The following is a 24,593-nucleotide window of genomic DNA, read 5'->3' on the forward strand; positions in this document are numbered from 1 at the left end:
AGATGAGAAAATGAGCACAGAGAAGCCCAATAATTTGGCTAGTGTTGCAGGTAGGCTGATAGTAAAGGATTTTTTAATGCGTTTTCATGCTGCTGCATAAAATTACCTGGGGAGTGTGGTGAAACTATAGATTCTAGGATCTCAGCACACAGATTCTCACTCAGTCTGGGATGATATCCTAGAACTGGTGGTTTTTCAGTGACCCCTGGGGTGATTCTGATGGAGGCTGCTTGCAAACTGCACTTTGACACTGAGGAAAATCTGTGTCTGCCTGGTTCTAAGGAGTTTGCTCCAGGGAAGTGTGTGCCCAGTGCCAGCCCTGACCAGTCTCCAGGTAAAACACCCAGTGCGCATGCACAGCACACTGCCTCCCACCAGATGCTGCCAGGCATTCCAACTACCTTTCTTCCCATTTCTCCACCTGTCTTGGCTATCTCCCACACCCACAGGGCTTTGCCAAGTCTTTGCTCATAGAAAGCTCAGGCAATTGGCAAGATGAGAGTGGTTATAGTCTAAACAGTCTTCTCAGACTAGAGGACAAAGTCTCTCCTTCCCCCTGAGAAAGCCTCATTAGGAACCATTTCTCAGGAACAGGGGAATCCTGCAAAAAACTGCACTCGAAATCTAAATCAAACTCATGATCTCCCAAGAGAAACCTATATGTGGTTCATCCACAAGGCTTTTCCAGGCTGGCTGACCAGAAACCAGACCCAACATCCTTTTGTGCACAGAGGTGTTTGTTTAAAATACCAATAAAAACAAAAAAATGACAGTTAAAACAGTAATTGAGCATCTGTGATTCGTCTGTTTGTTTTCTCTCATCTCTGAGCTTGGGGAGCAATGCAGATGGATGAGGCACCACTTCATCTTCTTCGTGGTACAGTAGCAGCTGTGAAATGCAAAACAGTGACTATGGCTGTGAAAGGAGCCCAAGGCTGAGGCCCAGGATTCCTTGGAGTCCCTGGACTCCTTGCCTTCCCAGCAGGAGACCACTGCCCCTGCCCTAAACAGCAGGCTTCTCTTTACTTTGTTTAGTTGATAATGAAAATAGACACTGAGGAGAGAAATTAAGCAAGGTTCAAAGAAATTAGGCTGCACTTAAGTCCTAATTTTAGGGCAGGTAGCCAGAAAAGGATGATGTGATTACTAACAATGGTAGTCACAGTAATATGGCTTTTTATGCATACTGCACATTGCAGGAGGAAAAACCAGTCTTATATTTGAGAATTAAAAAATTTGGATCCTAGAAAGATTTAATGAGTCAGCTTAGACACAGGAGTGTGGCCACATGAGAATATTTTGAAAAGAGCCAGGGCACCATGTTTTTTTTAGAAGGACGTGTGTCTGTGTGTTGTTTTCTTCTCAGTCCTCCCACTATAGACTCTAAGTTGTCAAGTTCACTGCCATATACCCAACACTTAGCCTGCATTCAGTAGGTGCTCAAACACTGAACAATAAAATGATTTTTTAAAAAAGAAGCAACCAATAAATGCCTAAGTGGAACAACAATAACAAAACTGTTAAATGACAATACCAAAACTAATAGAGTCCTATGTTATGTGAAAGTAAATTTAAAAACTAAAACAAATTTACTGCTATGGCTGATATGGCTCAGGTGGCTGGGCTTTGCCCCACAAAGCAAAAGGTTGCCAGTTCAATTTCCCCATCAGGGCACCTGCCTGGGTTGTGGGTTTGGTCCCAAACAGGGCATGTATGAGAAGCAATCGATCAATATCTCTCTCTCACATCGATGTTTCTTTCCCTCTCTGTTTCCCTTCCTTCCCCTTCCTCTAAAAATAAATAAAATCCTTTAAAAAATAAATAAAATTTAAAAACACAAATTTAAATGTTGTGAAAGTAAAGTAAATATGAAGTTTTCAGATGTATGACTCAAAGTTCTAAAAGGTTTTTCTGAAGGGGCTATGCATACAACTAAGGGTCTGTTTCTCCCCAAATCCTTGGGTGGTTCCAATAAATATGAAGTTTGAAAAAAAAATGCATGAGATGCTAAAAAGGAAAGGGCTGTCAAGTATGGAACAGGGATGTAAGATGATCACAGATGACAGAAAGGAGTAAACCATGGGGAGAGGCCCACTAGCGCCAAAGGCCTCCCCTTTTCCCTGTGCAACATGCACGTTTTGTGAGAAATCGGGGCTTTTTCCTCACTGTTACCAGACAGACACTGAAGAGAGATCATTCAGAGGGAAAGACTGATACTAAAAAAGTACAAAATAAATGGATAACAGAACAGCAACCAGCTGATGCTTATCAAGATTTGCTGGATAATGAACTTCTGAGGATACTCTATTGTCAGCAATTGAAGACTTGGGAAGTTGGACTCATTCATGCTGCCTCTCATAGTGGAGATTGTGTATGGGGGTGGGGGGGTTTCCACCTTAACACCAGATAATAGGATTTCCTCTTCCCCCATTCAGATCTTCTAAAAAATGGTTATTTAGAAACTGAGGAAAATTTAAATAATGTACATTTCTCTAGGAAGTTTCAATAAATTGCATTTTACTTCAAATAAAATTCAACCTAGGTGACCATATTCGGGCCAGCTTTTTAATCCAAAGTGAAATACCAAACTCAAGACCAAAAAGCATCAGAAGCAATATGAGACCAATTGTTCAAGAGGTGCCATAAATAAAACAACTTCTATTTGCCAGAATAAATCCATGGTTTTTCACCTGGAAAGGCCAACTTCCCCTTCAAAGCCTCTCTACCCTCTCTTTGCTTTTCCTCTTGCAGAAATGAAAAACCTGTTTTTATCATTTCTCTCTCCTCTGGATGCCAAAGAAACCATTTTAGGTTTGTTTTCTTGTTTCAAGAAAGCAGCCACACTTTAGAGTGTAGTGTGTTTTAATTCATTTTGAAGAACAAGCTCACATGGATTAATTGATTCTTCAGGTCCCCTTACTTGGACCTGGCACACTATGAAGTCCAAACAACTCTGCATAGTTACATTAAACAGGTTCTTGTGCTGCAAAGTCACTGGGTGCGGGTAGCAGTAAACATTCCCAAGACAATCACTAGACATGCAGAATGCCAGCCAGAAGCATGGATCACTTTCAAGGGTCTTGCTGCAGGGAGCATGAAGTTGTATTTTGTGTGCATTGACAATTGTGTAGGGTAAGCCAACTGTGTTCAAGGGAGCAAGGCACCCCCTATTCCTTTGAACCTAAAGGGGTGTCTTCCCAAAAGGGATGTCTTCCCAATCTGTAAACTATGGGTCTAGATACCCCTCTGAGTCGTACGTGTTGCTCCTTCAAGAGTCAAAGCCAAGCCACCATGAACGTGAAAGCTGGCTGACCTCCTCTGTTCCCATTCCCCAGCATGGAGAGGACAACTGCCATTCACCCCGTGAATCCAAAAAATCCCTCCATCCCTGGGTGTAAGCATGGGCGCTGGCCAAGCAAGCCTTGGATACCCAGGACTGTTAGGTTGTGGCTATGTTGGTGTATCCCATGTACAAGGTAGTAAAGTGCTTTTGTTTCTCTGCCTGATCCAGCTAGGGTAGTGGGGCTTGGGGCTGCCTGCCTAATGGCCCCTAGCCCATGTGCTTATATTGGGACCGGTCCCTAGGGATCTGCACCTGGTTGGCAGTCATTTTTTGGTGGATGTGGTAAATCGCCAGCGTTACCACAATGACGAGGCCCAGGATGAGCCCCAAGATCAGGGGCAAAGTTTCCTCCAACTGCTCCCGCTCATCCACTGGGCATTTATGCTCTGAAATGGGAAAGAAGAAGAAAAGTAGTGAGGTTCTGTCAAAAGGTACTAAATCATAAGTCCTCCTACCAAAACTAAAAGAAAAATGGAGATAAAAATCTCTCTCAAGGAACCTGTGGGAAGACTTTTTTTTTCAGAAACAATATTTTCCCAACACACTCTAAGGCTGAATTGCAGTATTTTTGCATAATGTAAAATAAAAATACACCAATTAAATGGGGCAACATCAGTTATCAGATTCCTGGCAGACATTGACAAAATATCCAGATGATTTTTTTCAGTTTTCAGAGGGTTAGCATCAGACACAACCACCATTATTTTTATGGTTGGTTTAACTTTATAAGTTTTCACTGAAGTATGTCAGTGTAATGTACACAAAGAGAATTGCACACATATACAGCTTTAAAAGGTCTGAAAATACCAAGTGCTGGCAACAATATGAAGCAATTGGAACTTGCATGCACCATTGGTGGAAAATGGTACAAACACTCTGCAAAATGGTTTAGTGCTTTCTAATGAAGGCAAAACACCTACCATATAACCAAACATTGCATTCCTAGGCATTTACTTAGGAGTAATGAAAACATATGGACACAAAAAGACTTGAACATACATGTTCAAAGAAGCTTTATTCATATAGCCTAAAACTGGAACCAATCAAGTAGCCATTAAAATAGAATGGATAAATAAACTAGTATATTCATACAATGGAATATTAATCAACAATAAAAAGAAATGAACTATGGCTACACATAACAAAATGGATGAATCTCAAAAATACATTGAATGAAAACTGCCAGACACAAAAGAGTCCGTATTGTGTGATGCCATTTACATGACATTGAAGAACAGGTAGGACTAAGTCTGTGGTGATTAAAATCCTAAAGGTGCTTATATCTTGGCAACAGGACACAAGGGGACTTTCAGATGTAGTGGAAATATTCTGTGTCTTTATCTAGGTGAGGGTGACATGGTTGCAAGGGTAGGTAAAAATGCATTGGGCTAAGTATTTCGGTTTTTGCATTTTAATACATGTAAACATACTAACATGTTTATTTTTTAAAGATTTAAAAAAATTTTATAGATGGGGAGGGAGGGCAAAAAACAGAGAGAGAAACACCAATGTGTGCTTATCTTTCACATGCCACCCCCACCAGGGACCTGTCCTGCAATCCAGGTATGTGCCCTGACTGGGAATCGAACCAGGAACCCTTCGGTTCTCAGGCCCACACTCAATCCACTGAGCTACACCAGCCAGGGAATACACTAAAATGTTTAAATGAAAGTGTGGAGCTCAGTGAATTTTCACAAATGAACCCTCCATGTAACCAGCATCCAGATCAAGAAGGAAAATGTTACCAGCACACAGGACTGATGCTACTTTTACTCTCTTAAAATTCAAAACAGTTCAAGAGCCCTGTGTCTCCATTTTGAAATGGAACCAGGTGTATTCTTTGTAGAGCTGACCAGGAGTGCCTTCCAGAGACCAATACATGTTTACTCAGGCCACTTTGCTCCCTGTGGGTAACTAGTGATCTTTCACCAAAATTACAAGCTACAACTGGATAAAGCAGGCTTTAGATAGATATCTCTCCATAAAGACCAAGTTCTTAAGTCAAGGTGACCCAGTGAACATTGCTGAGCAACTACTGTGTGCCAGGATGCTCTAAAATCCCTGCTGACACAGTCCCTCCCCTCGGCTCACCTGAGACCAATAGAAAGGAGGACAAGGCCTAAGCCCAAGGAGTCTTTTCAATTCAAAAAAGAAAATCTGGAAAATTGCAGGCAAATATGCAGCTTTTGAAAAGCTCATTCTTACCATGCCTGGTCCTTAAATTAACTTTCAGTTCCAAGCACAAAGATTGTCTCAGTCTTCATAAGAATTCCATATGGCAAACACCATTATACCCATTTCACACATAAGGTAACTGAGGTAGAAAGAGCTAAGGAATTTGTCCAAGGGTAAATGAAGTCCCAGTCTGAACTCAAACGGTCTAACTCAACAACGTAGTCAGGGAAGTACTTAGCGACATGAACTAGAGTTCGAGTTAGAGTCAGGCCCGTAGCAGACCAGAGCAGCTGGCGTTCAGGGGCTGCTGAATCACAAGGAGGCTTAAAAGGAGGGCTCTGGGCTCTGCCGGTCTGTCTGTGTACTGGCCATGGAGGTACACTCAGTCTCTGAAAACCCGGTGAGTCAGATACTTATTCCAAAGGGGGATGAGGATACTTTGGGGGTGACAGATATGTTGATATTTCTGAATTGTAGTGAGGGCTTTATAGGTGTAGTTCTAAGTCAGTATTTATCAAATCGTACATTTAAATATGTACACTTTATTGTATTTCAATTATATCTGAATGAAACTGTTTAAAATAAATATGTAAACATATACATTCATACATTCTCCAACTTAAAAAATTGTAACTAGTTTTCTTTTAAAAGATATTTTGGCAAATGTTAGAGATCTATTAGCACTAAACTGAGCCTTTTTATTACAACCAGAAGGACTGAAAAGAATGAGTAGGGGACTTGCCTCTTTCACTCTTTGATTCAATTCTAATGAGTCCTACACTTTGCAACCAAATATGCCTGTTTCCCCAGGGGAAGGACTTGCTGTTGTTACAAGGTGCACCAGGGATAGCTATGGGCCTATGCCCCATAGTCACAGGCTGGTCCCCCGCCCCATGATCTCACATTGCCTCTTTGAAGAGAACAATTAAATAGAAATGGAGTCCCCTGGTGTAGAGATTTTGTTAATAACAAAGGTTGTTTTCCTCACCACAACTCACACCATTGTCTGTGTCATGTTACCATTGTGGGGTTTGCTCAATTTCTGCATGCTAGCTGCAAACTCATACCTTGATATTCATAGCAAGCCCCCTTCAACCACACCTGAGTTTATATTAATGAGGGGACTTTGGGTAAGTCCCTAGGTCACCTAAGGATGGAGACTGGTTGCCAGGAAAACCAACCCTGTGATTAAAGGGTTGGAACTTTCAGTCCCAACTCCCTGAGTTCTGGGAGGGGAGAGAGCCTGGAGATTTAGTTCAATCACCAATTGCCAATGATTTAATCAATCGTGCCTCTGTAATGGAAGCCTCTATAAAAGTCCAAAGGACAGGGTTCAGGCAGCTTCTGGTTGGTGAGCACACGGACATACGGGGAGAACGGCACGCTCAGGGAGGTCCTGGAAGCTCCTTTTGTAATAAGTGGGTGATCTAAGATGTAAAATGTTTCTCTGAGTTCTCTGAGTCACTCCAGCAGATTAATCGAACCTGAGGAGAAGGTCATGGAAACCTCCAACATACATACAGCAGGTTGGTCAGACTGTTGTCCAAGGTTGGGAGGAGGGATGAGTCTCGTAGGACTGAGTTTTTAACCTGTGGGATCGGATGATATCTCCAGGTGGATTGTGTTAGAATTGAGGTGAATCGTAGGACTCCTAGTCAGTGTCAGAAAATTGCTTGTTGGTTGAGAAAAAACACCACATACCGGATTTGGCATCAGAATCATAGTGCCAGAAAGTAATTCTTAACTGGTAGTAACTGTGATGTAGTTATGAGAAGTAACACCTCATATCCTATCCTTTAAAGAACACAGAGGAGAAAAGCACAATGTATTTTGGCAAAAAATGTATATTTTAAAAAATATAATTAAATTACTGTTGTGGCTTTTTAAAATTTTATTTACTGATTTCAGAGAGAGAGAGAAATATCAATTTGTTGTTCTACTTATTATGCATCATTGGATGGTTCTAGTGTGTGTTCTCACCAGGGAATCAAACTCACAACCTAGGTGTATTGGGGTGACACTCTAATCAGCTGAACTACCCGGCCAGGGCCTATGTTTTATTTCTTGACAAAGTTTCTGTCACTGTAGGAAGAAACCTGAACCAAACACAGCACAGGAAGTGGTATTTGATGGAGTATTAAATTATGGACATGTCAAAAGTAATCATGGGAAAATGGGGGATCTAAAATAGAATCATGAAAAATACTGAATCCCCATCCTCACCCATCCCCTTCCACTAAGAGGTCAAATAAAGGGGAATTCCTGAGTCTGCTATCCCTTATCCATCATTCCAAAACCCACAACGTTCTGGAAACCAAGAGTATTTTGTTATCACTCATTTGGCAGCAAAACTTAATCTGAGCTGAGAGTGGACTGCTCATGCTTCTCACTCATCCTATTTAGTGTGAAGACTCACATGCTTCACGGCAGGATGAAGATATATTAATACATTTCATTACAGGGACCTGCCCAACTTTTCTAGCATCTTCCATAATACAGGAGTCCCTCTTTACCCAAGGGGGATATGTTCCAAGACTCCCAGTGAATGACTCAAATTGTGAAGAACATGGAGAAAATGATTTTCCTATATACACATACCTATGATAAAGTGATTGATGAATTAGGCATACTGGAGATGAACAACAATAACTAACATGACCTGGAACAATTATAACAATATACTGTACTACAAATTACGTGACTGCTGTCTCTTTCTCAAGATACCTTGTTGCAATGCCTTCTTCACGAATTGATGTGCGATGACACCAGCCTGCATGATGAGAGGAAGGGAGGTGAAGGATGTGGGCACGGTGAGGTGCTGTGATGTTATAGGCTCTCAGGGTTACTTGAACACAGCCCTGAGATAACCGCAGTCATCAGTGTGATAACCTGGACAGCTCTGAGTGACTAATGGCAGGGAGCATATACAGTGTGGATATGCTGGACAAAGGGATGATTCACATCCCAGGTGGGATGAAGTGAGAGAGTGAGATATTTCATTGTGCTGCTCAGAACATTGCACAATTTAAAACTTACAAATCGTTTATTTCTGGAATTGTCCATTTAATATATTTAGACCATGGATGACTGTAGGTGACTGAAACTGTGGAAAGCAAAATCGCAAATAAGGGGGAACTACTGTACATGAACTATGTACTATATTTTCTTCCTAAAATCTGTAATATTCTGAATTCTGAAAAACCATCTGTGAACCATCTAACAGACTGTGAACCCCTGAATGACTTGTATTTCCCTTTCAGGCTTAAGCCAGTGTTTTCAAACTGCCTCTGACCCATAGGGAGAAAAAAATTACATTACAAATCAGAACAGATGTATACACACATAAGTGAAACCAAAGTTATCTCTACTTTGCATGACTAATAATTTATACTCTACTCTCTTTCATTTAAAGCAGTGCCTCACTAAAGCAGAGGTTATAATCTTTTTTGTACTAGTATGATGAAACTATAACTCCTCAGAATAATGCTTAGAAAAATATATAAAAATAAAATACATAAGATTATAAAGAAAACAGATTACACTAAGATTCAGCTATCAAAATATCTTTAAGTCATTTGGGAAATGGTAATATATGTACTTGTTTGTTAATACATATATATACTGGTTGTGGTAAGAACATAGCTGTAAGTAACAGCATAGCTGTTACTTTCCAAGATCTGCACAAGCTAATGTGAACAAAAATATCTATGATTTCTATTTGTGACAAAGTCACAGGTAATACTAATACTACTAAAGGTTGTTACCTCCATTTAAAATAGAAGGAAATATTAAATATTAATTAGAAATTAGTGGAAATAAAGATGAAATATTTCCTACTGAAATATACAGACACCCTGAATTCTATCCACAAATGCCATGGACCCCAGGGTTAAGATCCTGTGCAATAAACTGATTGTACCACCCATGGATTATAAAACAAGGGAGGCCCTAGATCTCTGCCTGAAGAAGAACACCTCTTGGTGCAGCCCAGACCAAATCTGGCTTTGGATGCTCCGAGACCCCTTACTCTTTGTCCACCTCCAGAGGCCTTGCAATCCCTCATGCCTCTGTCCTGGCTGGCCTCAGAGTTCTGGAGAACACAGCACAGGGGCTCAGGATGATGGCCTGGGGCTGAATAAGGCAACAACCAGCCTAGTCATTGGAAAGAACCAGAGGAAGACCGATCACATACCATAGGGGTGACCTATTGCCAGTTCCATTTTCCAGCTGTGGTCACATTAACCATAAACCCGCTGTCCCCACTGAAAACTTGATTCATTGTAGATCCTGTTTTCTGTATATGTGCTTTATTTTCTTTTGTTCCATTTGATGAGCACTGCACTTCAAAGTTGTATTTACTCCTTGAGGCAAACAAAGTCCAAGAATTCTTCACTGCACCCCAAATGAAGAGCACTGAGGTGGGCAGTGGGCCAAGAGGAAAGCTGTCTGCTCTCTCAAGCTCTGCGAATGCCACAGACTATTTCTGTCCCAGGAGGAGGCAGCCTTTTACTGCCTGTGCTTCCTTTGCTCTCTGACAGTATAGCTGAAGGAAGGGGGTTGCCCCTATTTCCATATTCCATATTTTCTCTGGGATGGCTCTGAACTCCTGTAACCTCCGCAAGTATATTTTGCATACTGAGAAGCTGTTCAGATGAGTGGACTCCAGAGAACTTTGGCTAGAGATAAGGAGATGTAGGCACCAGCGATAAAAAGAAAAAGGATGACAGAAGCTGGTACTGACTAAAGCCCCTGTGTGCCAGGAACGCGCATGCCCAAGGAACAGTTGTACAAACTCTTTCCCACCAGCCTGTAAGCTCCACTGGAGCAGAGAAAGTTTTTATCTCCCAGTACCCAGGTGTAACAGACATGAACAATGCCTTGTTCCCTTGACAATCACCATGGCCACACAGTCCCATGGATTTTGTCTGCCAGGCAAGTTAGACATCCCAGAGTCAATACCTGTCCCTCCACCTCAGCAACCACTAGAAAGGTTGTTGGGTACCTTGAATTCATTAACGTTTAATCGTGGCTTCTAATATTCCTAATAGCATGACTTGCAGATGCCACCTAATCTGAGTGGATGGGAGTTGGCAGGTAAATGCTACCCCTCCCCCCACCTCACCTCAGGTGGGATAATCAAGGAGGGTTTTATAGACTCTCCCAGAGACTCAGAGGTTCCAGCAGTGTGACCACAGGTGCCCACAGTAGCATCTTGCTCATTAATGCACCTGTGCTGACTGTCTTGCCTTCCTATCTCACTCCCCCAATCCCTTACTAAGGCTTTCTAGAACAGCCTTGTAAATAAACTACTTGCACTTATATACACTCCTAGCATAAGCTTCTGGGGAACCCAAACAGAAACACTATGTTCCAGGACAGTACTGGGAACACAGAACTCTAAGATTGGCCAGCGACATGGCCCTACACTGGGGCTCAATATTGTACCTTCAACACAGTTCTCAGCAGTTTTAATAACAGAATTATCTCCTTCTGGATGCTTGTATAAGAGGCCCTGAAGAGCAACTACCCAGGGTGGCATGTTTCCTGACTGACAGGTGCCAATTAAATCACAGGTCTACATATCCCTTTGGATCAGCATCAGCAAACCCTGCCTGCATGTGGGATGACAGTTAAACACAGGGCACCTCCTGAGGGTGGTGTACAGAGAACGGCAAGCCACATTCATTTCCTCTAGGTCACAAATCATTTTCCCCACAGTTCTGGATAAAATACAGACCAGGTGGCATCTCCCAATCACTCTGTTCACAGTAATGATAAAAAGTTCATGAGTTCGGCATACCCAAAAATCTTTTTAAGGGTGCCTCCTGCATCCACATATTGATTACACTTGCTCAGCGGAAGCAGCTGAGGCTCTGAGAGGCTAAGCGCACAGGATCTGATACCCAACGACAGGTTCTGGGCCCAGCCCTGGCAGCCAGTAGGAGTGCAGCCTTCACCAGTAACTGCACTTACCTGAGCCGCAGATTCTCCACTGAAAGCAGGGATCTCAGGGCCTTCTTCACAGGTGGCTGTGTTTGTTTTTCCTTCTTGAGAGTTAAAAAGGGACCAGCCTATATAGTAACTTTTAAATGCCTGTTAAACCTGAGTCTCTACTAAAGAGGAACAGAGGCCCCCTCATGTTCTGCCATGCTTCTTTTGTCATTATGCATAAAAGTTGCCTTCAGTTCAAGCCATTACACTACTTAGACTGATCTGTTTCTCCCAGGGCCACACCCCCCCACCCCATTACAGACAGAAATCTCTGGGGCCCTCCAAGGGACACACAAGGAATTAACTGTGGGAGGGCAAGTTAATCCAACCCAACTGAGAAACAAGGGGTGCCTTGGAGTACAGGCTGGTAGATGACACACAAGCTGTATTTGTTATGGAAATGAGCCAACATGGCCTCTGTGTATTGGCTCCTAGGTGCTTTATTTTCCCACTGAAGACTGAGACCCATTAGCTGCAAAGCCTTCCGGCGCTAAGCTCAAATTTTACACATCCAATTATTTTTATAACAGTCCAAACAAGCAGATTTTAGTCATTTAGAGCCTATCTGCTTTGCATAACAAACCTCAACCAACAGCTGTCACCCATTGATAAAATAGGGCCCTATAGTTATAAGGCCTGTAGCCTCTTTGCTGCCCCTCAGAGCTCTCTGACCCAGAGGCTCCTCACAGTGCTGCTTAGTGACACATACCACGTAGGCACGTAAGCCCCCTCTCAATACTCCTCTTCCTCCAGGAGGCCTGCTGTTCTCCTTCCTTCTAGATGGTGGTCCATGAGGGGCTGCCCTCTGCATAGTCCCATGCTCTGAGGGGTTTCCCTTTCATGCAACCCTGTCCAAGCACCATGCAATAAAGTTTGTGTGTTACTGCCTCTCATGTCCATAACTTCTCCTTGCTAAGCTCAAAACCCCTCACCTCCCACCCCACCTCCACAGTATTCCACAGACCAGAAGCACCACCAGGAGTATCACCAGGAGCTTTCTAGAAATGGAGCACGTTGGGCCCTGCCTGAAGACCTACTGAACCAGACTCTGTATGTTAACCAGATCACTGCAGTTATACACACTGCTGCAGAAGATTTGTGTGCACACTGCAGTTGGAGACATGCCAGGCTAAGAGACTTTCACTGTGGATTAGTGTAGTAACCAAGCTCAATGCTCTAAAGGAATTTGTGTGACAAAGATGTCAACCCCCATTTGAACTGAGTGTCCACTAATACACTTCACTGACCCTTCTTGTTTTTCTCAGTCTATAAAGTAGGCAGATGTGAAACTGCAGGCTGCCAGGTATGACCCCTTTATACAGGGAATAGATTCTTCATTAGAAACCCTGATACTGTGGCTCAGGCACACACATAACCAACTGCATGTACACACCCAGGCATATAGATATATGACCAGACACTCCCCAACATACACACACCCATGCAAGCACACTCCACTCACACCCACACAGGCATTTAAACACATCCAGGGCCTCCTGAGTGTTTATTATGGGGAATGGGGGGGGGGGGGCAAAAGAAATCTTTTGAATTCCACCAAATCAAATAAAATGGTCTCTTACAAAACACAGTGTGGAGCAGGGCCAAGAGGCTCAGACAGGAGGAGCCAGAAACAAAAGAATCCCTACCACACAAAGGCACTTGGATCCAGTGAGTGGCTCTGAATGGACTTCCTCCTCCCTGGAGTATCAAGGCTGAAACTCCAGGGTGCTGTACAGAAGGGAACATCCTAATTATTACCCAGGAAAATCTGGGTGAGACAGGTGCAATTTGCTTCTGCTTAATATGTCTGCATTTAGGAAGTTACACATCGTTACAAACTCTCTAAATCTATTGTGCCTGTCTAGGATCTGGAAGTGGATTAAAAAAAATGCTTTACAAACAAAAGACGTTAGTTCCATGCCATGAACTTCAATAATTTTTAGGAAAGTCGCTCTGGTTCTTATTAAGAATTCATTTACTCTTACTTTGTACACAATTCTAAACATCCATGAGATTCGATTTCTCAGTCCATGAACAACTATAAGCAACCACTTAGAAATAATTAAGTGGATTAGGGCAAGGTTGTGGTAAGAAACTAGTAAAAGCAGCAATTACAGTGCTAGTAGGATCAAGAGGTAAAGAAGGGTCAAAGAACAGCCCTTCTGACCAGCAAAAATCAAAACGGCACTTGAGACTACTGAAAGGACCCATGTAAACTCATAAGCATCTACAGTAGGGACCCTGGGGACTGATACCATACACACCAATATTTTCATACAAAACTATTGGTCATCAATAATCACAAATCCAGTTATAAGTATATTTAAGATTTTCAGTTTAAGAAAGATACTAATACATTTATGAATACTTTGTTTAAAAAACAGGTTATTAAAAATGCTAAGGTCTTGACACAGAATTTAGTTTCAATTTCATAGAAAATACATTAAAATGGAATAGTCCCTCCTTCTATGAAAACAATTCAGTGTGGTCCTGCTTTACTAAATCAATTAAATTCTAATTCATCTGGTGCTGAGGCATTTAGAAGTCTCTATTAATTGAGTGCACAGCTTCATAATATCAGTTCAGCCAAAGGTAACTGGACAGTTGCAATATGACAAGCATGGTATTAGGTGCTAAAAATACAAGGATGAAAAAGAAGCTAACCCTCAAGGACACAGAAACTCTTAAATGCCTTCTGAATAATCATGTGGTGGTGGCGGAGGTAGATCTATTCAGTATAGTTTGAGTGGGAAGGGCATTTTACGAAACCTCGATTCCTTGGGCAATGACAATGATTTATGTGTGACATAGATGGAGACTCCCTAATATCCTGCACATAGGAATAGCTGTATTCACCTGCAGAGTCCTAGCCCAAATAAAGGCATCCATAAAGAATCAGAATATCTCCCCATCTTTTTAGCCATGAGGAATAAAACAAATATGCAACTGTCTTTGACAACTTCCCCCAGACAATAAAGAGACAACAAATGAATTGAATAACTCCCTTTCCCTACATTTGCCGAGTGTAAATCATTGCTAGACTTGGATAAACTGCAGAAAGGTGGACATGACCTATCTCTGCTGGGAGGCAGAGAATCAAGAGAATGTGGATGCTCTGAATCTGCCTGAACCCCTTTCAGAAGCTAGCACAGACTGAGAAGAAGCACATCTTCTACAACCCAGAGGGAGAAGATCAGGGACCCAGGCCACCCTGGAGTTTTGTGGGTATCCCTCCTACAAGGTGTGTGATGGATGGAGGCAGGTCTTCATAATTCTCTCTCTGAGATCTTCACGTGATCTACATACATACAGACAGACACTCCTATTGTATTCTAGCCACAAAAAAATTTGGACTCACGGTGGTAAAACCTACAGCTGCAAGTATCTGAAAGAACATGGAGAAACTGAGGCCCACAGAACAAGCAAAGGCCCTTCTCCAATCAATGGCTTTCTATATAACTATGTGAAATTTTTAGCTGCTTTTTGATTGGGAGATTTGCATTGACTTTCTTACCTCTCTCCCTATCAAGGTCTTCTTTTGGCAAAGGAAGAGAGGTAGGGAAAGATGAAGAATAAAGGAAGTATGAGAAGAATAAAGTGAAGGAGGATAGGAGAGGGGGAAGGAAGAAAAAGAGCCATTTAAGAAAGCTGATACGATTCAGCTAACTGCCTTTATTCTTTGAAAAATATTACAGAAGGAAGTAGTGTCATGTCAGCCTAGAGAAATCCAGCCTACGAAAAACAAGTGGCAGCAGCATGGAACCCTGGCAGATCCCTCTCCGCATCCATCCTGAAGTCAGCCTTCCCTTCCCTCCTCCCTTTCTTCTCCCACCACCTCCCCCAACCTACCTTCACTGAAGACAAAATCAGAGATGATGTCAAAGGGCTGGATATGGACTGCAGACAGGATCATGGTGACTGTCTTCTGAGGATCGCTGGAGGCTAGTGAAATGGTCTGCTGAGCTTGACACTCATAGGACTTTCCAGCTGGGGTGACCAAGGCTGAGAGGTGATGTGAGTTTGCCGTGTGCTTCCCAGCTGCAGGGAAGACCCAAAGCAATAGTTAGGCCCCTCTCACTGGCAGAACCCCCTTGCTCCTACCAACCTCCCCAGCCAGAGTTGGCTCTTGCCTCTCAGCTCCAAACTCCCCTCCAGTGTCACCTTGCCAGGGCTGACACTCTTCCTGTGGCATCAGGTGGTGTCAAAGAACAAACACACCCATTCCTTCATGAGCAGGAGCTCCTTAAACATTAATATGGAATTTGTGGAAATTTCGGAATTTCTTCTTAGAAGAGGAGCATGATACCTAAAAACCTTGTTTACTCTGTAAAACCTTACAACAGAGATCCCAAAGACACATAACAGAGACTTGGTTTCTTACATTTCACACTGGTCCCCAAAGAATAAAATACCTTTTCAAAGCATGTCTGATTTCTGGTGCCCTGGACACATGGCCTGGCACACGTATATATACCCCTGGAGACCTACTTCCTTTTCCTCCTTTACTGGCCTCCTTGTTTCCTGACCCCTTACCCCCTTTTCCTTCTGTTTGTAAGGAAAAGGGCCCTAATTTAACCAGGAAAATGCTTGAATATGAATTTTGATGAAGATAAGAAAGCACTTGTTTTTTGCTGTGATGTTAAAAGGGTGTAAACAAAAAATGACATGTCATCTTTCATGGGCTTAATATCTTTTCCCAAATCAGGTGTTCAGGTGATCGAAGGCCTCATCATGAGCAGACTTGACAATTTACAAAATAAATAAATAAATTTAAATGTGGTCTTCGACAGTGTCTGCAAACGCAAACATTGTTATTTGGGGAATCACCGTTCCTCTGGCCACGATATTTTTGGGGAATCTGGGTGATATGTGGGAATGATGGGTAGAAAAAGCGAATAATTAGGCCACGGTTTAGAATGTGCTCGGGTGACTGCAGTGGATGACTGAAGATGGCGTGGGGGACCTGCTGCCATGCGCAAAAAGATACTGAGGACATCAGGTCCTGACCGAAAAGGAAAGTCATTCTGCCACCCTTCAAGTTTTAGCACATGAAAACAAAGAAACAAACAAAAAACAGGAGCAGAAAAAATATACACAGCTTTGTTCTTCTCTGTGCCTCCCTAAAGGACAAATCACAAGAGGTTGTCCTGAAGCTGCCAGGGGAAGTCAGCCCCTCACAGGAGACATCTCATCCGGCATCAGACCACCATCGGCTGGCTGATTCTGGCCCGGGTTTCTTGAGCATCTACAAGGCCAGAGGTCCAGAGGACCCACTGACTGTTCCATTCCTCTGTCTTGGAGAACAAGCCAGGAAGGATTTGGCCTGGGAGCTAAAAGCCATGATCGGTTTCCAGAACACTTCCTAATTTCTTGAGGAATTCACTTTCCACGCCTGCACTACTACAGTGTCCACACTTTCCTAAGCTCACTCCCCAGGTCTGTTGACCTCTACTCACCACTGACTGCGTCTTTAAAATGGGTCTTCTCCGAGGAGTCGTAGACAAACTGGACTTTGCTCAGCCTCCACGTCGCCTCGAGTCCCTTGGACGTATTGTGACTTTCCTGCCGAGTAGGGGAGGAGTGCATCAACTGCCCCTGTGACTTCTGTGTAGAGAAACCGAAGGGCGGCCCCTGCCCACCCCCCCCCCCCCGGGAGTCTGCGCCCCCTATGCTCAGAGTTACCTTTACAAACAGCATTTTGAGCATGTATGCGCGATCCACCCAGAACACCTGCAGCTCCGATTCGTTGTGGCCACAGCGGCCCTTCACCTCAGCTCCCCGGGTCAGTGAGATATCAGCCTGTTCCGTGATCAGCTGGGAACACAGATGCCCCGCACCCCCTCAGCGCACCCGGCCCTGAGGGGGCTGTGAAGGGCGGCGCGTCCAAACTCCGGGTTGCACGCCTGGGCGCTCCTTTGCGCGCGCGCGCGCTCCCAGGTCCGGGAACATGCGGTTAGGTGCTGTGCGTGCAGACCCCGCCGTTAGGGAAGCAGAGAGGGGGGTTACTTTCAAAGCAGGCAGAGCGAGCAGAAGGCGTTACAAGCCGGAACCCCCATGCAGCATTCAGGAGCAGCCTGTAGGGGCTCAGGGAGCAGGGCGGGCGACCCAGGTCTTCATAGGGCCTCGAGGGTGGGTGCCCTTCGCCCCTGGAGCCCTAGGAGCAAGCTGGGAGGGAAAAGGTTCCTTACATCAACATAATTGCTGGCCCACACATCATAAGGGACAATAAATTTGGCTGCAAACTCTGCCATGAGACATGTCGTCCCATTTTCCCGCACCACAAATATATCTTTTTCAGGGTTAGTGGAAAGGCCTGAGAGATTTTCCACTTCTTGTTCTGCCATGATTCGAGCCATTGTATCTGCAGGGGGAAAAAATCCTATCGGTTCCAGGCTCGGTGAGCCCACGCGTCTTGGGCAAGTGGGTGGAGATCGTGGTCTGCGGGCTCTGGGCTGACAAAGTTCCCTGATGACTGCTGTGCGTTCTGTGAGTCATTTCTCTATCCTAGCGCCAACAAATTCAACTCCGTTGTTGTTAATTTATAATAAAATTAAATTAAACGTTACGCCCTTACTAATTTATAACCCCACTGGCCTTTTTCTTTATCTTAGGATTTTAAACCAAATCCTTGTTGTCAATGCTCTGACCCTACAAAGCAGGCCCGCATAGCACTCTGTCTGCCATACAGGTGTGTGGGTCTCTGGGGAATTCCTCGCTACTAGCAGGAAGGCTCTCGGTCCCCTCCCCCACCCCAAAGAAAAAAAAAAGAACCCCCTGCAGAATGTAAGCTACTGACTTTACTATGCTGGCTCTATTCTCTGCAGAGTTCACTCTGCCCTCGCGGTCGCCGAAACGTTTACTCACGGAACAGCATCAGGAGAACTTGAAGTCTGTTCCAGCTGAGAACGGCTCTTCCTCGGAGATCCATGCTTGCCGTGCAGTGAATGAGGCCAGATGTGCTGCTGCAGAGGCCGTCCGAGAGGGAATCCCTTAAAGTCGCCCCTGGAGTGAGCCGAGGTGAGCGAGGGGCGGGGGCGCCCAGAGGGAGGAGGTAGGGAGCGCGTGTTCTGTGAGCGCTGGCGAGGACTTGGTGTCCGGTGCCGCACCGACAGATGCAGGCTGAACACGAGTCTGCTCACTGCAGAGGAATGGACCGCGCGGTGAGGGAGCTGTCCACGGCTGCGAGTGCTGAAAGGAATAGGTTGTATTGCAGGAGCGACTGTGGCTTGGATTGTGCAGAAGGTCAATGAAATTGGGAGGGGGGAGACTAAAATTCTCCCTGAGTCTGTTCCCTGTTCTGCAGTTGAATCCACAAAGATGATTCTGTCCTGGGAAACTTAATGGACTTATTCGATATCCCTACCAAGAGCAGTTTAGATATCACAATCGCATCACTGGAGTCCTGGCTTCTGAAAATGCATCTGGCTCCTTAAAGAAAACGGTAGAGCACAAATTGTTGCTGCTTTTGGGGGTGGAGGAGTAGGCAGGAATAAAGAAGGAAAATGCTATGGCAACAGTTTTCTGCATTGGGAGACATCCCTTTCTCTTCCCTGCTCACAATGAGCTCGTGGGTTCAAAGTTAAATTGACACCTCCTCAAAGGAGGCCATCAGTCAATGCAGTATATCAATTTGGGCTTACTTTCTTTGAGCTCTGCTCTCCGGTTGCATGAGGACTCTGAACTTTAGGGTCACCTACATACCCTCACTGATTATACTGTGATTACTCTGCCGAAAGCAATGTAAATGAGCCTGAAGTTTGTGAGGGTTATCTAGGGTCTCTTAGAACAGTAATGTTGCATAGTTATGTAAACACACACATGCACACACACTGGTATTACTCTTCAGCCTCTGGTGGGACTGAAAAGCAAATATTACTTAGCTAATTCCTGTATTTACATTCTTGGTAGCTTACTTTTTTTTTCTCCATAAATAACCATGAGAATACAGTTATTTCAGCAGCATACATGCCTTCCTCATCAATTATAGTGATCTCCAAATATTTTACTTCTTAGACAATTTTATTATGACTAATCAGTAATAAAAGGTCATAAAACAATGTCATATTAAGGGGCAAATTACAAAGTATTTTCATGTGTGTTGCCAAATCTGATCCTCCTATAACCTCAGAAGGCAGGCTAGGGAAGATATACATTATTGTGGTGGTACATGTCCCAAAACTACAGCTCAGAAAAATTAAATAACCTTCCTACATGTCACATGATCAGTTAAAATTAAAATAGAAAAATCACATGCTTTAACTTTGTAGGGATCATCCTATTTTGTTATGTAATACTCTGACTCCAAAATATACCATATTTTTATTTCCATAAGCATCTTTATTCAGTGACCAAATAACAAAATGGAATCTACAATCTCTGTTATTAATTCACATTCCTGAGATGTATAGAATGCTGTTTTAAGTATAGTAATGTTTTGACAGAATGTTTACTCCAAAGTGTCTATATAATTATTCTTTAAACCTATTCCTCCATTGATAATTAGATACATATTTTTACATCTTCATTTTTATCTCTATATTTTGATATTTCATCTAAACATTTCTCAAGAACTTTACACATATGATCATATATAAAAGAATTAAGTAAAATTGTGATTAATATTAAGTCAATTATTATCAGTTGAGAGTGGAAGTTGTAAAATTTATGTCATATTAGCAATCTGTCATGCTAGCAATTGTTATTTTCCTGTAGTACTGTAAAAACTAGAGAACAAGGAGATATGTGTAATAAAGTCAAATGTATTCTCTCTCCCTCTTCTCCTCAAGTATTTTAATGAGAAAAGAAATAAATCAATTTTGGTTTAGGATTCACTATTTATTACTGCACAGATTTTAGTGTTTCTCAACTAAAAAAAAAAGTATCATAGCTCAGGGGATGGCTGATAGGCCAAGTGAGCCATTGAATATAAAGCATTCAAAACAAAAGGCAAATCAATTTAGGCCATCAATATTAACTGAAAACCTACTACTTTCACTAGGCTTAGTGCTTTGGAAACCCAATGATAAAAAATACTATTATACAAGTAGAAGAGACATCTGTAAAAGATTATGACAGTTTCTCTTGTGAAACATTATTGTAAATATCCTCACTTTATAAGTTGTTAAAAGATCAATCGAATTAACTGATAATTATCTGCTTTAAAAATAAAATATTAGATGGAAAGGAGCATTGGTCATTAATATTAAATTGTGAATTAATAGTAGTTAATTCATAAATCAGATGGCAGTTCCTTTGAAAATAGTTTCCTTCATATCTGACATAAAACATCACTTTGTTGACACAAGAGAGTACTTGAAAGAGTTAAAAGAAAAAAGAAAGCAAATTTAACCCTTTCTTCCTAGAAGGATAATCTTCAAAACAAAATTAACTTAATAACCTTCTAGATGTTTAATCTTAAATATACCTTACAAATGCCCATTAATTTATTCATTTTATCCTCAGTGATTCTTACATTCCAATAGAATTGAATCATTGTACCTACAACTTTCACCTACATCAATTAAACAACTTTCTAATAATCCCTTTTTTAAAAAAACTTCAGTCATTTAAAATTACCAAAGAGGTGATAAAGGAGCAAAACTTACCATTAAATAATATGTTAAAATAGTAACACAGTTTTCATTCTTCCTCTCTGGAGTAGGAGAGAAAGCAGGAGAATCTGACATAGACAGGTACACCCATGTGGGTGTTGGCTGTGTCAGCTGTCATCATTGCTGCTAATGGTCAACACAAAATGTCAGGGGTGAGTGTGACCAAGCACGCTGGCTTTGGAATCTCCTCCAGATCCTCTAAGGCCTTCAAAGGATTCTCTTCAATTCTTGCATTTACTTACTGAATTAACCTTTGTGAATCTCAAACCATTCGCTGAATTCTACTTTATATAAGTGGGAAATAAGTCCCTGCATGTATAGAACTTCAATTTGGATGGGAGAAAATATGAAGATAAATGAAGATGTGGAGTTGCCTGGCACAATGTACACTTAAATATTTAGGGAAAGAAAATGTAAGACAGCCATCCCAGGGTGGGGTGGAATTGACCAAAAAAGGCCTCTTGGAGAAGGTAGGTCTTGAAACAAGTAGACATATTGTCCTGCCATGAAAGACAAGGAAGGACAATGCAGATGGAAGAAATATATGTTAAATAGGAGAGTCAGCACAAAGATGCAACTCTTTATCCTTTCATATTTATCAATTTTCAATAAAGAAGAAATTAGGCCCCCAAACCCATAATTCTTTGTAGACTGCATAGCACCTATTTAACTCATTTATTTGATAGTTTACCCACATATGGCATATGCAATGACATATGCAAAATTATCCTAAATAAAATTAAATATTTAAGTTGTTAGGTATGTCTCTTTCTACTTGATTGCATAAGAAATTGACTTGTATTTGTAGAATTGAGAAACTAAATTACAAAACCGGGAAACAATGCTAATTAGACATTTGTGGGCTTCAGAAGGGGAAAGCTAGGTTTTGTTTGCAGCTGAAATTTGGCTTGTTGATATTTCAGTCCACGGTGAAATGTAAAAATGCAGTCTGGCTCTGCTGTCCCCATCCCCAGCAAGCATGCGCGCTCATGCATACATGCACACAGACAGAAAGTGAGAGAGAGAGAGAGAGAGAGAGGTGGGGGGAGAATGAATGAATATGGGAGAACGAATGGATACCAGAAGCAAGGATAATTTAACTATACTGGACAAGATGTACACAGCTGTTATGCTAAAATTACTACTTAGCAAAACATTTTCTTGTGTTTAGATTATCACTGGACAAGTATTTCATTTAATTTAATCACTGCCTTTGAATACTTTTAAATTCTTTCTAGGCTAGCAACCCTTTTGGGGTAGGAACCAAAAAAAATAATGTGTACACAATAATATCTTGTGCAGAAATTGTCAAAGTCTGAGATATTTGAAAAGAATCAGAAATCTGACTGCAAAATGCTAAATATTTGGAAAGAATAAAAAAATTGAGTTTGGGCCTCCAATGCACTCAGCCCATACGTTATTGATGAAATACCCCATATCCTGTCATTTCACAGGCTTCTTCTGTATCCACTTTAAGGAAACAAAAGAGTTGTTTCTGCAATGAGGGTAGGGCAGAGGAGACAAGGTACCAGAAAAGATCCCTTTCACTGGCAAAGTGTGTTTATGCTAAATTCTTAAAAAATGTTCTTTGATTGTAGAATAAATTTTAGAATATTTAGAATAAATGCCTTCACATGCTGGAATGCAGGGCATAAGGTCCATGTAACAAACCCTGAATAAGCAGATGGTGAGGCCAGGTCATCATTCCTGAAAAGGTCAATAGTAAATAATTATTTGTCTTTCCCCAACTAGGTATTAGTTTCCTGTTCTGTTAGTCAGCACTAGCTTCAATGTGTAAATTTTTAGGCTATGGAGTACCATCCTCTTTGCTCTCCTAGCAGTGAGGAAAATCTTGACTCAGAGCAGAAGACCTTTCTATAAAAAGAAAACAGCCAAATCAAGAAGTAAAAAAAAAATTTAAAGAAGTATTTTCTCTAAGAAACAACTACCTAAGGTAAAGGAGTCTGGTTCATTTACAATAGTTTGCTACCTGAATTCTGAGACAATGAAATGCCTTAAAACCTTTTTATGATGTGTGACAGAGATTCCTAGTCCCCAGTTAACTGCTCTTTTAATTGTCTATTTGAAGTTATCTGCATATTCACTTGAAGGTGTGTTGGAAGTGAGGAAAATCAGCATTAATTACCCTTGGGGGAGGGTAAGAGTGGGGTGGCCAGTGTGTTTCCCTTCAAAGGAAGCTTGGTTAGTACACAGCTGGAGTCCTGAAATGCCCCAGGGCGTTCTTTTTTTTTTTTTTTTAGGGTTTTTTTTTTTAGTTTTTATTGTTTAATTTGTTGTCCCAATTTTCCCCCTATTACTCTCCTCTGCCCACCACACCTCCCACATTCAATCCTCCGTCTCCTCCCTCTCTGTCTTCCCAGGTTCTTCTGATGTCCTAAGTTTAGTTTGTTTCTATGACTGTTGTGAAAATATTGCAAGGCGCCCTGGCACCCGAGAGCAGGAAAGGTGAAAGAGACCGCTTTCAGTACTGGAAAGGCGACTGGAATGGTAACCCAGGAAGCAATACATTAGTGTATTAGTCATAATACATACTTTATGACTCCACTGGAGACAACTTCTGGGAGGAGTGGCTTCAACATGCCTTTTCTAAAAGATCCCTCCAGGACTACATGTCAATTTAGCAATCACTTTACTAGCAATCACTTTACTAGCAATCACTTTAGTTGGGAAGTGATCAGAGCAATTCCTTTAGAAAAAAATAATGCTGGGAATTCCACTATTAAAGTGTAGCATCTTAACGTACAAGAAGTATGAGCTGGTCGGGACACACACACTGTGGCCGACGGCGTTACCTTGGGTGGCACCTTGGCAGGTAGGCCTGACTGCCCAGGACCTGGAGCTTCGCGGGCGCTCTGGTTGCAGACTCCAGCGGTAAAAGCTTCTTTCCACGTGAGCGAAGGAAGCTGCGCGCTGCTGCGGGCTCCTAGCTGCCCGAACCCTGAGCTAGAGACGACCTCAGGCTGGGAAGCTGCCGGTCGGTGCCTGGCACGCAGGGTGGTCTCCCTGACACATTTGCTCAGCTGCTCCCCGTGTAGAAGTGGGAGAGAATGCCCTTGCCCAGTTACAAAGACGAGGTCCACACCGGCTTCAAAGTCGGGAGACGGAATCATTTCCTGCGGGTTCAGCAAGTTCCGGCCACGGCCACAGGGGCTTTTGAGGCCCATTAAAATGAGGAAGAAAGTTCCTGGCAGAAACTGTCATTGGAGCTCTCACTCCCCGAAGGTCCAAGCAAATCCACCTTTGGGGAGGGGAGGGTGGGCAATGAGATCCCCGCGCTTTCCCAACCTCCAGCCTTTCTGGTCCCTCCCCCACCCTAAGAAAAGCCCGCAGAATTGAGAAGCGGGGATGGGAGATGTAGGGAGTTAAACAGAGCAGAGGGAGGAGACCCGGCTACAGAGACTTGGCTTCTCTCCTCCGCTCTCCTTCTTCTTTCCTTTGTAAACCACTAGTGC

General features: G+C 42.6%; 1 protein-coding gene across 1 annotated transcript; it reads right to left on the reverse strand.

Moving 5' to 3' along the window:
- Positions 1-1,322: 1,322 nt before the first annotated feature.
- On the reverse strand, positions 1,323-24,104 carry LAMP5 (lysosomal associated membrane protein family member 5). The gene is made up of 7 exons (XM_036010104.1): positions 23,934-24,104; positions 18,374-18,697; positions 17,698-17,870; positions 17,192-17,323; positions 16,966-17,071; positions 15,359-15,547; positions 1,323-3,729 (listed from the first exon to the last, which is right to left on the reverse strand). The coding sequence occupies exons 2-7, from the start codon at positions 18,435-18,437 to the stop codon at positions 3,551-3,553; spliced, it is 843 nt and encodes a 280-aa protein (XP_035865997.1). The 5' UTR covers positions 18,438-18,697; positions 23,934-24,104; the 3' UTR covers positions 1,323-3,550.
- Positions 24,105-24,593: the final 489 nt, after the last annotated feature.

This window comes from Phyllostomus discolor, chromosome 9, assembly GCF_004126475.2.
Source record: "Phyllostomus discolor isolate MPI-MPIP mPhyDis1 chromosome 9, mPhyDis1.pri.v3, whole genome shotgun sequence".
In the NCBI taxonomy this organism is placed as follows: Eukaryota; Metazoa; Chordata; class Mammalia; order Chiroptera; family Phyllostomidae; genus Phyllostomus; species Phyllostomus discolor.

Coding starts and splice junctions, on each gene's coding strand:
- LAMP5 (XM_036010104.1), bottom strand. CDS start 18,437: ATGGATCTCCGAGGAAGAGCCGTTCTCAGCTGGAACAGACTTCAAGTT. Junction 15,548..16,965: donor TTTTAAAGACGCAGTCAGTG/GTGAGTAGAGGT, acceptor TCTTCCCTGCAG/CTGGGAAGCACACGGCAAAC. Junction 3,730..15,358: donor TGATTTTGTCTTCAGTGAAG/GTAGGTTGGGGG, acceptor TTCCCATTTCAG/AGCATAAATGCCCAGTGGAT.